This window comes from Macaca nemestrina, chromosome 2 (genome assembly GCF_043159975.1).
Source record: "Macaca nemestrina isolate mMacNem1 chromosome 2, mMacNem.hap1, whole genome shotgun sequence".
NCBI classification, from domain to species: Eukaryota; Metazoa; Chordata; class Mammalia; order Primates; family Cercopithecidae; genus Macaca; species Macaca nemestrina.
This window is the reverse complement of record NC_092126.1, coordinates 160,286,584-160,301,896: the sequence shown is the minus strand read 5'-3', so window position 1 is coordinate 160,301,896 and position 15,313 is coordinate 160,286,584. Positions and strand designations below refer to the sequence as shown.

Here is a 15,313-nt window from a genome sequence, read left to right as displayed (position 1 = left end):
AACTGTGCAGAATATATTAAGATATATTCTGGTATAAATGTCCCTTCTCACATGAGAATTGACAACTAGGAATGGTGCATATCAGATTTTAGCCCTTGCGGTAAGAGAGCCAAAAAAAAAAAAAAAAAAAAAAAAGGCCCTGAGAAGCTTCCCATGTCTAGGTGTTTGTAGGGGCAGAGTCACCATGGGGAGGAGGGCACAAGGTGCAGTGGAGGCAAGCCCAGAGTGGAAAAAGATTAACATTAAAGACAAGTGAAACCAATTTCCTGGTTTTGCTGTGCTTGGAACCTATCCAACTATTACTTGACAAAGAGGTTCTGTATAAAGTACTGTATAAAGTGGTGGTAACATTGGCTTCTGCGGTTTAAGAAGATGCTTGCTTGCTTGCTTTCTCTTTCTTTCTTTTACACGTAACTAAATTATCATCAGAGGATACTATATTTTAAACAACAACTGAGTTCTGGTGGAATTTTTCAAGGGCTATAAAGGAACTAAGACAACGGGGGAAAGATGCAACATAGGATGACAGAAGTGAGCCCACTCTTGGCCAGTGTGGTAGCTCATGCCTGTAATTCCAGCACTCTGGGAGGCTGAGGCAGGAGGATTGTGTGAGGCCAGGAGTTGGAAAAGAGCCTGGGCAATGGTTTGAGACTGTACCTCTACAAAAATAAATAAATAAATAAATAAATAAATAAATAAATAAATAAAAATTAGCTCAGTGTGGTGGTGTGCACCTGTAGTCCCAGCTACTCAGAAGGTCGAGGCTGGAGAATAGCTTGATCCCAGGAGTTTGAGACTGCTGTGAAATTATTGTGTCCCTGCACTCCAGCCTGGGTGATGACAGGATGACAGAGCGGGATCCTGTCTCCAAACAAACAAACAAACAAAACCAAAAAAGAGAGAGAGAGAAGTGAATCTACACTGAACCTAAAAGATCTAAATATTTTTTCAATATTTTGAAATAAAATCTTTACACACAGTACAAGGAAAATGTTGGAAAGGGACAGGCAGAAAAACACTGAGAGAAAAATAGACATGCTGATTTTGCCAAAACCATCTATGCTAAATATAGGTAACGGCAAAAGGAACCAGCTAGCTATGAGATAAGCAACACAATCTTTAAGTGGAAATGCCACTAAGTGCTGCTGCATTTATCTAGGAGCTGCCTCAAGTTTGATAGTGTCTGATTAACAATCAAATAAGGAGGTTTTTTTTTTTTTTTTTTTTTTTTTTTTTTTTTACCTTTAAGAGAGGTGCCAATTTTAAAACGAAGATGATGTAAATCCACCCACAAGAATATTTAAAATAGAAAGTAATCAAATAGATGGAGTAGGGTGGAGGATTTTAGACATTCAGCTTTTAGGGGGGACAAAGGATACTGAACGTAACTCAATGGCCTTTGCTAACTGAGCTGCAATGTCACTGTGGACAGGGCACTGGGGCTAGACGACAGGATGGCACAGCTTTGATCCAAGCGCAGGGCCCAAGGAAGAAATGACATGCCTCTGACACAGCATCTCATCTCCTCATCTGAATGATGGGGGTAAGAAGCTGCCTTTCTGCCTCACCATGACACCATGTTCACAGATGGCGCACGCTGGGAAGTCCACAACACAGCCATGAGGGATAACACAGAAGGCGTGCGGCCACAGGAGACACGCCAACCAGGGAAGCGGCCTCAGAGGCGGGAAAAACACGAGCACACTGTGACCCAGCTGGAGGACCCAGCAGGGAGGAAAAACCCCAACAACCAAAACACGATCGGGAGCGGGAGCATTAGGACATTATGTATCTGGTGTTTTGGCTTCTACAAGAGTGGAAAGGAGGAGGGAAAGAAGAAGAAAGGCAAACTGTTCTCTCTCTGAAGGAAGTGGCACTCCTCTGCACAGCAGCTGCTGGCTGCTCTGTAAGGGTTTCAGGAGCTGCTCAGTGAAAACCTGCATGCTGGAGACCTTGAGTTCTCTCTCGATAACTGCCACCTTGTTCTCATATATCCTTCTCACTTCATCTTCACAAAAACTGCCGTATAGCAGACAGGGCAGATATCAGTATTACTATTTTACAGATGAGAAAAACAAGACTCGGAAAGTTGAAGTGCTTCATCCTAAGTCACAAGGTAAATACTAAAGCTCAAACTCATCAACCCTTCACCTAAATTTTCGGTGCTAAGCCTCCATGTTCTGGAATACTGAGTCCTAATTACCTAGAAAAGAATAAAACTGTCCAGGTGAGGTGATACTTTTGAGGAATCCCACGAAGAGCTGTTGGCACTGTTTCCTCAGGTGGGAATAATTTGGCCTCTGAGGAGATCTCCCTGGTGGCTCTGTGAGACCTCCCTGGCGGCTCTGTGAAGCGACCTCCCTGACGGCTCTGTGAAGCGACCTCCCTGACGGCTCTGTGAGGAGACCTCCCTGACGGCTCTGTGAGGAGACCTCCCTGACGGCTCTGTGAAGCGACCTCCCTGACGGCTCTGTGAGGAGACCTCCCTGACGGCTCTGTGAGGAGATCTCCCTGACGGCTCTGTGAGGAGACCTCCCTGACGGCTCTGTGAGATCTCCCTGGCGGCTCTGTGAAGAGACCTCCCTGACGGCTCTGTGAGGAGACCTCCCTGACGGCTCTGTGAGGAGATCTCCCTGACGGCTCTGTGAGGCGACCTCCCTGGCGGCTCTGTGAGGAGACCTCCCTGGCGGCTCTGTGAGGAGACCTCCCTGACGGCTCTGTGAAGAGATCTCCCTGACGGCTCTGGCCCACAGTATGAAGCACATGCCCACTACAGACCCTTCCCAGCAACTCCACCCCAGTGTGAGGCAGTTTGATTCCTTGGGTCTCTCTCTTAAAAAAAAAAAAAAAAAACCAAGGTCAGTCATGCTTCTTCAGTGCAATGATTTCAGATCTTCCTCTGCCTTAAGGCAGGCTCCTCAAGCTTCCTCTTACCTAGTCATCAGCAAAGACGCTGGATTTTGGACAGAGCACCAGAAATTCCACAGTACCTTTGCTTCGCAGTTTAAGGGAACGCTAAGGCTTTCATTCCTCAAGAATGAAACAATGGCTCTTGGAGTTAGAAAAGAGATGCTGAGATTGGGTTAGGCTTCAAGTCAACTAAGTAGAAAAGTAAATTAAAATCAAGAAGGGAATGTCACAAAAATTACAGCACAACACATAGGTATCTTAGATCATTTCTCAAACCTTGTAATTCTTAAAATTATTTGAGAAGCCTAATAAATATTCAGATTCCCTGGTCCCACTCCCAGACATTCTGTATCAAGTGTAAGGTGGGTCCTGCAATATGCATTTTTAATAAGCTCTCTGGGTAATTCTGGTCCAAATAGCGCATACATCCTAGTTTGAGAAAGAGTCTTAGAACTTTTAAGGAGAAAGGCTAATTGGAAGGATTCATCTCAGAGCACTTGAGCAGTAAAAAAACAGAGAAGCAATGTGTTGCAGATAAGCACCTAGGGCCCACAATTGATGTGTACATCTGATGTACCGATAATTTAGCAGGAGAATCATATCCTAATATGAATATGGCATGGTGGAACTGCTGAGGAGGAAAAGCACCTATGGATCTTATGCAGGCATTTTCCACTCCATAGGGGAGTAAGAGAAGTCAGCACAACAACAGTTAAAAACATGTTTACATCAGGTTTTCTTTTTTTTTGTTTTGTAGAGATGAGGTCTCACTATGTTGCCCAGGCTGGCATTGAACTCCTGCCTCAGCCTCCCAAAGTGCTGAGATCACAGGTGTGAGCCACTGTGCCCGGCCGTCATCATGTTTTTAAAGGGTGAGAAGGTGGCAGCTCTGATGCAGCAGAAAGACCTGGGATTTAGAATCCAATCCTGACGCTGCCATTTGTTGGGTGTGCAATAGTCACTTTGCTGCTGTAGATTCCAAACTCTAAATGGAGGCTACAACCTACCTATCTCAAGGCATGGTTGTTAAGAGAGAATGATCATAACATACTTTAATAAAGCCCTCTGTAAACTATAACATATCAAACAAAAACCAATACTATTATAAAAAACTGGAGGTTACTTTCTTAAACACTAATTACAAGATTTTTGTAAGCATCCTGCTGAAAAGTTGGTAAGAATGGTTAATTCAGTGTCACAAAGCCCAGCATCAAGCCAGAAGGGGGCGGGACACAGCTGACTTGTTTTGCCAGAGCTTCTGTTTGTTCATCTATATGGTCTCTTGGAAAGGAAAAAGGTGGATGTGTTATTAGCTATGTTAGGTCAAGGAAAAGCATTTGAGCATACAGATCACAATTCTTTTTTTCTTTTCTTGCTTCTGTGTATTGATTCAAATTTTTTCATTAATATCCTGCTGATCAAGGTATCACACTAGTTGATGGGTGGATCCTTATACATCATAAGAGAACACCATCGGATCACTTTTTAGTTTCACAATGTACATGATGACATTTATGTGACTAGCATTCCACTGTGTAGAGAATTAAAATGGCAATCAATGATGCATGTCCCATAGAGCTTCTTTTTTTTTTTTTTTGAGACGGAGTCTCTCTCTGTCACCCAGGCTGGAGTACAGTGGTGGGGTCTCGGCTCACTGCAAGCTTCACCTCCTGGGTTCAAGCCATTCTCCTGCCTCAGCCTCCCAAGTAGCTGGCGCCCGCCAGTGCCATACTACAGGCGCCCGCCACCACGCCCGGCTAATTTTTTGTATTTTTAGTAGACAGGGTTTCACTGTGTTAGCCAGGATAGTCTCGATCTCCTAACCTCATGATCCACCTGCCTCCCAAAGTGCTGGGATTACAGGCGTGAGCCACCACGCCCGGCCCATAGGGCTTCTTAAAAGGAAATACACCTCATGTGAAAAAAGTACAGTCTAGTCTGAAAAGGTTATATAGGCTACACCCTAGCACATCATGTACAGGTACAGAAAAACAAGGGAAATGAGCAAAGAAAGTGGGCAGGGCAGCGGGGTGGAGCAGGAGTCCAAATTCACATGTAATGTGATTAAAGTGAAGAATTCTTGTTCACTTTAGAGGGGAATATGATGTAAAAAGAAACTAAGAAATGATAGTAGTGTGAAAATAATTTGAACATTACTACAAGAAAGCGAGATATATGTGATTAAGCAGTTATTTCTAAGGTCAATTTCCTTATGCATTAATTATACAGTTCCCACCATTAAAGTAAGCAGAGCTGAATATTAAGGAAAATAAAGATATTTTTAAGATGCTTCAGGAAATCGAAGAATAGAAGTCATGTGATGTTGTACAGAACAAATTGAATTATAGCTAATATGAAACTCCAAGGCAGGAGAAATAGCATTTGGCTAAGAGAAGGGGCCAGGGAACAGGTGACAGATAGCAAGCACTGGCCTCTGAGGGGCCACAGCAACAGGCTTTTCAAGGTGACAGATAGTAAGCACTGGCCTCTGAGGGGCCACAGCAACAGGCTTTTCACATTAGCTGTTGAAGACACAGGGCAGGGATGGAGGGCACCTACTGCTCTAAACAAAACCATGAATAAGGAGTTCTGTGCAAAGAAAAAGAGAATGAGGAGAAAAGAACTATGATCCTAGGACAGCAGAAAAGCTGAAGTCCAATTACAATGGGAAGAGTAAGTCATCAACAGTGCATATGTAAAAACAAGAGGATCCAAGAGACGATGGGAAGACAATAAAATATACTGTACTAAATTCTTCAGAAAATGATATGCCTTTTCTTTTTCTTTTTTTAAGCAGGTAAATAAAATGACATGTTAATGTTAGCAGAAACTGAGTCACTCTGGTTGCAGAGAAACAATTCTGAATACGCAAATGTAATGAGTACATAACAAATTACTGTAAAACTCAAATGTGATAATGTATGTGAAACCGTCTGTTATGTGTTAAGTCCTTTGCATCTGGCAGGCAGTGTGGCTGTGGAGGATGACACCAGGTCCCTGTACCTACAGAGACATTTAATAGCTTTGCAAGCCAACCAGTTTCAATGATCTACCCAGGAAATCCTGGCAAATGTTGCTAACAAAAACTTGACTAATAGAATTGCTTGATTTGAGTTGTAAGGCATTTTTGATGTACCTATCTACCTGCTTTGGCAGATGTGCTCATAAGCCAAGGAGTGGTCACTAAGCGGAACGGAGGAAGCAGAGCCCACGAAGGATCTATCAATTGGTGGATTAGCACTCAGACAATATCTGACTATATTGGCAAAGTGATTGGATACTTCATAGTGAACAATATTTTGACTTCATGTACCTAGCACTTAATTACTGAAAGTACATACTTACCTATTTAAGAATGTAAATGAGTTACTACTAGGAAGAAGTTTTAGGTCATTGGAGACTATTGGAAGATAAAATTATGAGTTGTTGGTTAAAATGAAAAGGAAAAGGTATCTACACAAAAGTATGGGAGGAAGAAATATCACAGTCCTTGCTTATCTGGAGTTTCACTTTCTGTAGTTTCTGTTACACCTAGTCAACCACAGTCCAAAAATATTAAATGGAAAATTCCAGAAAGAAACAATTCTTAATTCTTAAGTTGTACACTGTTCTCAGCAGCATGATGAAATCTCATGCTGTCCCAATCTATCCCACCTAGGACACAAATCTTCCCTTTGTCCAGTGTATCCATACTGTATATGCTACTGGCCCGTTAATCACTTAGTAGCTAACTTGGTTATTAGTGCTTGTGTTCAAGTAACCCTTATTTAAAAACGGCCCCAAAATGCAAGAGTAGTGATGCTGGCAATTCAGATACGCCAAAGAGGAGCCATAAAGAACTTCCTTGAAGCGAGACAGTAAAAGTTCTCAGCTTAATAACGAAACAAAACAAACTGTATGCTGAAGTTGCTAAGACCTACAGTAGGAACAAATCTTCTATCTGTGAAATTGTGAAGAAGGAAAAATAAATTTGTGCTAGTTTTGCTGGTGAACCTCAGACTGCAAAAGTTGCGGCCACAGGCCGGGCGCAGTGGCTCAAGCCTGTAATCCCAGCACTTTGGGAGGCTGAGACGGGCGGATCACGAGGTCAGGAGATCGAGACCATCCTGGCTAACACGGTGAAACCCCGTCTCTATTAAGAAATACAAAAAAACTAGCCGGGCGAGGTGGCGGGCGCCTGTAGTCCCAGCTACTTGGGAGGCTGAGGCCGGAGAATGGCGTGAACCCAGGAGGCAGAGCTTGCAGTGAGCTGAGATCTGGCCACTGCACTCCAGCCTGGGTGACAGAGTGAGACTCCGTCTCAAAAAACAAAAAAAAAAAGTTGCGGCCACAGGGCATGATAAATGCTTAGTAAATATGTAAAAGGCATTACATTTGTGGGTGGAAGACATAAACAGAAACGTATTTCAGCAGCAATCGGGTTGTGTGCTATCCACGGTTTCTGGTATCCAGTGGGGGTTTTGGAGTGTATTCCCCTTGAATAAGAGGGAACTACTGTATAGGTTTAAAATGATGACTTGGGCCAGGTGTGGTGGCTCATGCCTGAAATCTTAGAATTTTGGGAGACTGAGGCAGACAGATCGCTTGAGCTCAGGAGTTTGAGAGCAGCCTGGGCAACATGATAAAACCCTGTCTCTACAAAAAGTACAAAAAAATTAGCTGGACGGGGTGGCACGTGCCTGTGGTCCCAGCTACTTAGGAGGCTGAGATGGGAGGATTGCTCAAGTCTGGGAGGCTGAGGCTGCAGTGAGCCGTGATTGCACCACTGCACTCCAGCCAGGGTGACAGAGCAAGAGGCCGTCTCAAAAACAAAACAAAAATGCAGATGCCCAGAGTTTAGTGTGCTAGATACGAACAAGATATCAGAAAAATATAACTGAGTTTCAGACCACATCCACACCATCTGAACCTCCATGAGAACTCGGATTATAGGACTTCACCATTTAATCAGTCTTCTCTTTAACAACACTGCATATCTGGAGTATGTTTTCCACTATTAACCCAGTTCCTACAGTCAATGTGAGCTTTATCTCAGCTATATTGATACGACCTGGAATTCTGACCTGGAACTCCTTAGCCATAACAAACATGTGAATCAGAAAAGCTGACTAGTGTTTGTTAGTGTTGACATTATTTTATTTTAGTCTATATAAACACTTACCTCTTTGACGCTATGTGTTACTGCCCATATTAGAAAAACTCTTGACATCACCTGGAAAGAAGTCAGGACAACAGAAGATGGAACAATTCCTGAAAGAAATTTTAGGATGGACAAATAAATGTATTGTACTAAGTTTCAATATATAATACATTTTCCAAAACATGACAATTTAAATGTTTAGAGCCAAAATGATCTTGAATAACTGAAAGGTGTGTCTATATTGCTATACAGACTAAGTTTTCAATGTAGTCAGTATTAAAACAAAGTTTTCTCCCTAAAAACAATAATATTTTTAATGGTATTACAAAACCATGGGATCCAGGTGCCTTTCTTAACCCTCTCAGAAACCACTGACCAAGTACAGTATTTTTTACACTTACTGTATAGACGGAGAAAGCAAAAGCACTACCTAATCTTTAAAATAAGACTCATTTTACAATATGGGTTTCAAAACAAATAGGCAACAAAGGATGAGAAATCAATCCTATTCGTGTCTAATGAGTGCTGGAAGCTCATGGACATCAGACTTGATACACTATCTAATGGTTAAGTTAGGTAGCTTTTATATATTTTGCCAACAAGCATAACAATATAAAAGACTATTTTTTAAATATTTTTTAATTTTTAAAATCACCTTGTTCATTACAAGCCCTGGCACAATTATCCTCCCAATGTCCTCGAGTTATAACACTGGAGTCACCTTTGATTATTTTATTTGTTTTTTGAGACAGAGTCTCACTCTGTCACCCAGACTGGTGTGCAGTGGTGTAATCTCGGCTCACTGCAACCTCCACCTCCCAGGTTCAAGGGATTCTTGTGCCTCAGTCTCCCAAGAAGCCAGGACTACGGGAACATGCCACCATGGCTGGCTAAGTTTTTGTATTTTTGGTAGAAATAGGGTTTCACCATGTTGGCTGGGCTGGTCTTGAACTCCTGACCTCAGGTGATCCACCCGCTTCAGCCTCCCAAAGTGCTGGGATTACAGGTGTGAGTCACTGCTCCTCACCATGGTAGCGTACACCTCTAGTCCTATATCTAGGGAGGCTAAGGCAAGAGGATTGCTTGAGTTTGGGAGGTTGAGGCTGCAGTGAGCTGTGATCGTGCCACTGCAATCCAGCCTGGGTGACAGAACGAGGCCTGTCTCAAAATAAATAAATGAGTAAAAGTAAATAAATACGCAAATAAATGTATAAATGAATTACAAAACCTGGTTATATAATTGTGTAATACAGCTAACAAAGCTAATCAGTAAGTCAAACATTTAGTGAATATATTTAGCCAGATCACACTTAGATGGGACAATATGCAGCTGTGGATTTCCTCTAGAAACCAATCTTTTTAAAAAAAAAAAAAAAAAAATATATATATATATATATATATATTGAAGATCGAAAGCTCATACACTGCAAAACAAGGCTTAGGTTTTAAGCTATTCTTGTAAAATAATGTTTAATGGCAGAATTGTACTCTTCCATATTTATATTATAACAGACCTATTCTGAAAATTATATTTGGCTTATTAACATGTTAAGTTTCATTTTGCTGGGAGAGGGGGATTAATGAGGTTGAAGCAATAACTACCTAGGCACCTGTAAGGAAAGCACCCATATAGAGGGAGCCTTTGATTTCTTTGATTTCAAACAACAATAAAAAAAAAAAAAGTAAAAATAAAAGAACTGAGAATTAAAGGATTTCTTTTTTTTTTTAAAAAAAAGAGACCAGGTCACCCAGGTTGGAGTACATGACGCCATCATATCTCTTACTGCAGCCTCACACTCCTGGGCTCAGGCCATCCTCTCGCCTCAGCGTCCCAAGTAGCTGGGACCACAGGTGCGCCATCATGCCCAGGTAATTTTTTAAAGGTTTTGTAGAGACAAGGTCTTGCTATGTTGCCCAGGCTGGTTTTGAACACCTAGGCTCACACAATTCTCCTGCCTTGGCCTCCCAGAATGCTAAGATTACAGGCATGAGCCACCATGCCCAGCCAAGAGTAACTTTTTGTTTGTTTATTTTTAAATAGAGTTTCGCTCCTGTTGCCCAGGCTGGAGTGCAATGGTGCGATTGGTGCGATTTTAGCTCACTGCAATCTCTGCCTCCCGGGTTCAAGTGATTCTCCTACCTCAGCCTCCCGAGTAGCTGGGATTATAGGCACGCACCACCACGCCCAGCTCATTTTTGTGTTTTTAGCAGAGACGGGGGTTTCACCATGTTGGCCAGGATGGTCTCGATCTCTTAACCTCGTGATCCGCCCACCTCAGCCTCCCAAAGTGCTGGGATTACAGGTGCTAAGAGTAACTTTAAACAAATGGAACTAGAAGATCTAGGGGCAAAAACTGCAATTCAGCTGAACACAGGTTTATTAATTATTCCCTCTCTACTATAAATCACCCTTCTCTAGGGAATATAAATTTGTATTTGTCTCCCTTTCAAAAATGCCATACATAAATTAACAGTGTTTTTCTTTTCTTTTTTTATGAGACAGTCTCGTTCTATTGCCCAGGCTGGAGTGCAGTGGCATGACCTTGGCTCACTGCAACCTCTGCCTCCCAGGTTTAAGCAATTCTTGTGCCTCAGCCTCCTAAGTAGCAGGGATTACAGGCATGTACCACCATGCGTGGCTAATTTTTGTATTTTTGTTAGAGGCGGAGTTTCACTATATTGGCCAGGCTGGTCTTGAACTACCGACCTCAGGTCATCCATCCGCCTTGGCCTCCCAAAGTGCTGGGATTACAGGTGTGAGTGAGCCACACCTGGCCAACAGTGTTTTTCTTAAAAATGCTTTAGTATCCACACACACACACAAAATATTTATTATTTAGTGTATTTCTCACCAGCCTTCTAAGTATATTTTAAAACAGTTTAACTTCTACTGTTTATATTGTCTTTTGCTTTTCTCATTTAACATTTTAAGAATTTTCTATCTTCTCTTCTTCAAAAGATTTTAGCTTAAATCATGATATTCCTTTGAGTGAACATGTTTGTTTATTCTCCTTCTGTGGGACATTTAAATTGCCTCGAATTTCTTGATACTATAAATGAAGTAATGAAGCATTACAAATAACACTCAAAATTTGAGGCTTAGACCTTTTTTTAAAAAAAGGATTATTTCCTTGGGACATTTTCCCAGAAGTAGAAGTACTAGGTCAAATGGCATGAATGTTTTTAAGGCTCTTGAAATATATTGCGAAATTGCTTTCCAAGAAGTTTATTATCAATTTATACTTCTACCAGCAATATACAAAAGTGCCTATCTTAGCATGCCCTTGGCAGAAAATTTAAATCTTAATACGTAATGAACGAAAAGCTGATCATACTTTCTAATTGACATAGACATCAAGATGTTTCTGGTCTTGCCTGCAGGTGCTCCTACCATCTCTATCCAGTGAACTCGCCTACTTAGACACCTCAATTTCCCCCAAATCATGTCATTCAGACCAACTCTCACTTAGTTTCTCTGTAGCATAGACAACTACTTCAACCAGTCACCCAGCAAACAGCAGTTCAGGCCCTCATGTGACAGCACAATCTCAAAATGCCTGCTCTAACGGACCAGTCAAAAGGCCAAGAGCTCTATCCTTAAAATTAAGCTAAAGAACAGAAGGCCACATAGACGGGCCATTATTATCTTAGCTCTGAATAGAAATGGCATCACCAGCTTGGGCTTATCATTATTATCAGGTGAATTTCATAAGAAAATGTCAAAAAAAGGCTGGGTGTAATGGCTCATGCCTGTAATCCCAGCACTTTGGGGGCCTGAGGTGGGCGGATCACCTGAGGTCCGGGGTTTGAGACCAACCTGGCCAACATGGTGAAACTCCGTCTCTACTAAAAATACAAAAATTAGCAGGGCGTGATGGCAGGCGCCTATAATCCCAGCTACTTCAGAGGCTGAGGAAGGAGATCTCTTGAACTCGGGAGGCGGAGTTTGCAGTGAGCCAAAAATGCACCACTGCACTCCAGCCTGGGTGACAGAGTAAGACTCCATCTCAAAAAAAAAAAAAAAACCACTGTCAAAAAGTATTAATATTATCTTATTTGCCATAGGAATAGTATACAGTATAATGTCTGCCCTATCACTCAAACCTCTCATACAGGTAGGAAATTTGTTTTAGAGCTCAATGTTAAGATTGCTCCTTTCCAATAAGAATTATATAACTCAGTCACCCTCTTTAACTTGGTAGCCAGAAACTTTCATGCCAGATTTGAAGCATACTATAGTGTGATATTTTGTGTATGAGCTACCACAAATCCTTGTAGAATGTGGAATATAGATAGACAAGACAGACTAGATTCTCTTTTTTTTTTTTTTTTTATTAGACAGGGTCTCACTCTGTTGCCCAGACTAGAGTACAGTAGCACAATCATAGTTCACTATGGCCTCAACCTTCTGGGCTCAAGCAATTCTCCTGCCTCAGACTCCCAAGTAGCTGGGACTACAGGCATGTGCTACCACGCCCAGCTAATTTTTGTATTTTTAGCAGAGACAGGGTTTCACCATGATGCCCAGGCTGGACTTGAACTCCTAAGCTCAAGAGATCTGCCCGCCTCAGCATCCCAAAGTGCTGGGATTACAGGCATGTGCCTGGCAGATAGATCCTCCTTCTTTCTGACACTTCTTGCAGTCAATCCCACTGTTTTTGCATTTATATGCCATTACTTCTTATTTGAACACAATGGCATAGCATGTTAAAACCCAAATACAGACATTTTTGTTGTTGGCTATTTAAACTGGTTGTTTACAGATGACAGAGAGATTCTGGAATCTTACTAGTAAACTCTCAATGGACTAAAATTCATTCAAAAAAGATGTACCAGACATCTACTATTTGTTAATACTTGTGGAGCGCCTACTCTGTGCCAGGTACTGCTCTCCACACTGGGGATGCAAAGGGAAGACAGTGTCCCTGGTGAGCTCACACTCCCAGGCTATGACTGATATGTTTTAGCATAGTTCTCAAAAATAAGACTTTTTCCTGAAGGTGATGAGGGGTGACCAAACATTTGTAAACAGGAGGATGGCATGATTACATCTTGGTTTCAGAAAGGTATCTCTGTCAGCAGTGCAAATCTTTGGCAAGTCAAGGTTGTAACTTGAGAAATAGTTATGGGAATTTATGTTGAAAGGGCAATGAAATTTTGAAGCAAAAACACTGGCAGATAAAAGAAACATAGCAGTGTGTGTGTGTGTATGTGTGGGTGTGTGTGTATGTGTGGGTGTGTGTGTGTTAAGCAAAAGCTGTATAAAGGGGATCTGGCAATTGGTTGCTTGCTTCGTGTGTGTGTGTGTGTGTGTGTGTGTGTGTGTGTGTGTGTGTGTGTTAAGCAAAAGCTGTATAAAGGGGATCTGGCAATTGGTTGCTTGCTTCCCCAGAATGAGGGTGCTCTGAGGACTCCCCAAACCACTGAGCCCTGCAAAGTTGGGCAGCACTAGAAATCCTCCCTGCCTGGTGCAACCTTCAGATGGGGCAGGTTAGTGAAGTTGGGAGACTGGCTATACCTGACAAAGACCAGGTTGACAGTTGAGCACAGTCATGCACCACACAATGGCATTCCGGATAACAATGTACTGCATATATGATGATGGTCCCATAAGATTATAATGGAGCTGAAAAATTTCTGTTGCCTAGTAATGTCCATTGTTAACATTATAACGCAACTCATTACTCCTATGTTTCTGATGGTGCTGGTATAAACAAATCTATTGTGCTGCTAGTCATATAAAAATATAGCACATTATATAAAAATAATCATATAAAATATAGCACAGTACATTACATACAGTACATAATACTTGATAATGATAATAAGCAACTAACTGGTTTATATATTTACTATACTATAATTTTTATTGTTACTTTAGAGTACAATCCTACTTACTTAAAAAAAAAAGTTAAGTGTAAAACAGATTGTGGTAGGTCCTTCAGGAGGTATTCCAGAAGAAGGCATTGTTACAGGAGATGGCAGCTCCATGTGTGTTACTGCCCCTGAAGACCTTCTAGTGGGACAAGATGTGGAGGCGGAAGACAGTGATAGTGATGATCCTGACCCTATGCACACGTAGGCTTGTGTGTGTGTGTGTCTTAGTTTTTAACAAAAAAGTTTTAAAGAGCAAAAAAACAAATTAAAAATAGGAAAAAGCTTATAGAATAAGGATGTAAAGTATTTCTGTAGAGCTATACAATGTGTTGTGTTTTAAGCTAAGAGTTTTACAAAAAGCAAAAAAGTTAAAAAATTAAGCTTATAAAGTAAGAAGGTTACAATAAGCTAAGGTTAATTTATTATTGAAGAAAGAAAACTATTTTTTATAAATTTAGTAGCCTAAGTGTACAGGGTTCATAAAGTCTACAGTAGAGCACAGCAATGTCCTGGCCTTCACATTTCCTCACTACTCAATGATTCATCCAGAGCAACTTCCAGTCCTACAAGCTCCATTCATGGTAAGTGCCATTTTAAATCTTGTATACCATACTTTTACTGTGCCTTTTCTATGTGTAGATACACAAATACCACAGTGCTCCAACTGCCGTACAGTCCAGTAACCTGCTGTAGAGGCTTATAGCCTAGAAGCAACAAGGTAGACCATATGGCCTAGGTATGTAGTAGGCTAACATGGCAACAAGAGAAATTAGATCACAGAATCTCCCTAACCAAATACAAAATATACTGAATCAAAAGCAGTAACATTAAATCACAACAACAGCAACAACAACAAAAATTACCAGCAGCAACCAAAAAGGAATAGGTACAACTTAATGCCATGTATTTTAAAACATGTTAGTCAGGAAAAGAAAGATTATGGCACAGTCTCTTCCCCCAAAAGTAATATTGGTGAATCAACAAAATCCTGAATGTTCATTAATGAGCCATATTTGGAGAGAAATACAAATTTCTGGCTAGAGTGTGACAGAACTGGAGGCTGAACAGCAATGGCGAAGTGGGGGAAGTGACTAACTAGGAGCCACCTCATCCATGCTGAGCCTTCCAGGCCCCACACTGAGTTGGAGACTGATACAAAATTCTCTATGGAAACCAGGGACACTTCCTTCAGGGTTGAGGAATCCTACAACAGGGCAATTAAATCTCAGAACAGAAAGCAGTGCCCACATATTTAATACATAGCTCATTCATGTTGCTTAAGATTCAAGAAGTATAAAAAGATACACAGAGAAAATTCTCCCTCCCAATCCCGTCACTGCCCAGGTCCCTTTTCCACAGGTCACCGATTATTAATTCCTTGTCTAG

General features: G+C 41.4%; 1 protein-coding gene across 4 annotated transcripts in view; it reads right to left on the bottom strand.

The window, feature by feature from the left end:
• LOC105470267 (3-hydroxyacyl-CoA dehydratase 2) overlaps positions 1 to 15,313 on the bottom strand; it is a 96,557-nt gene that overhangs the window by 30,778 nt on the left and 50,466 nt on the right. For all 4 annotated transcript variants that reach the window (XM_011722074.2, XM_071092342.1, XM_024789272.2 and 1 more), the window contains one exon: positions 8,072 to 8,160. In XM_011722074.2, the coding sequence (XP_011720376.1) occupies positions 8,072 to 8,160 (89 nt within the window). The remainder of the gene's footprint in view (positions 1 to 8,071; positions 8,161 to 15,313) is intronic.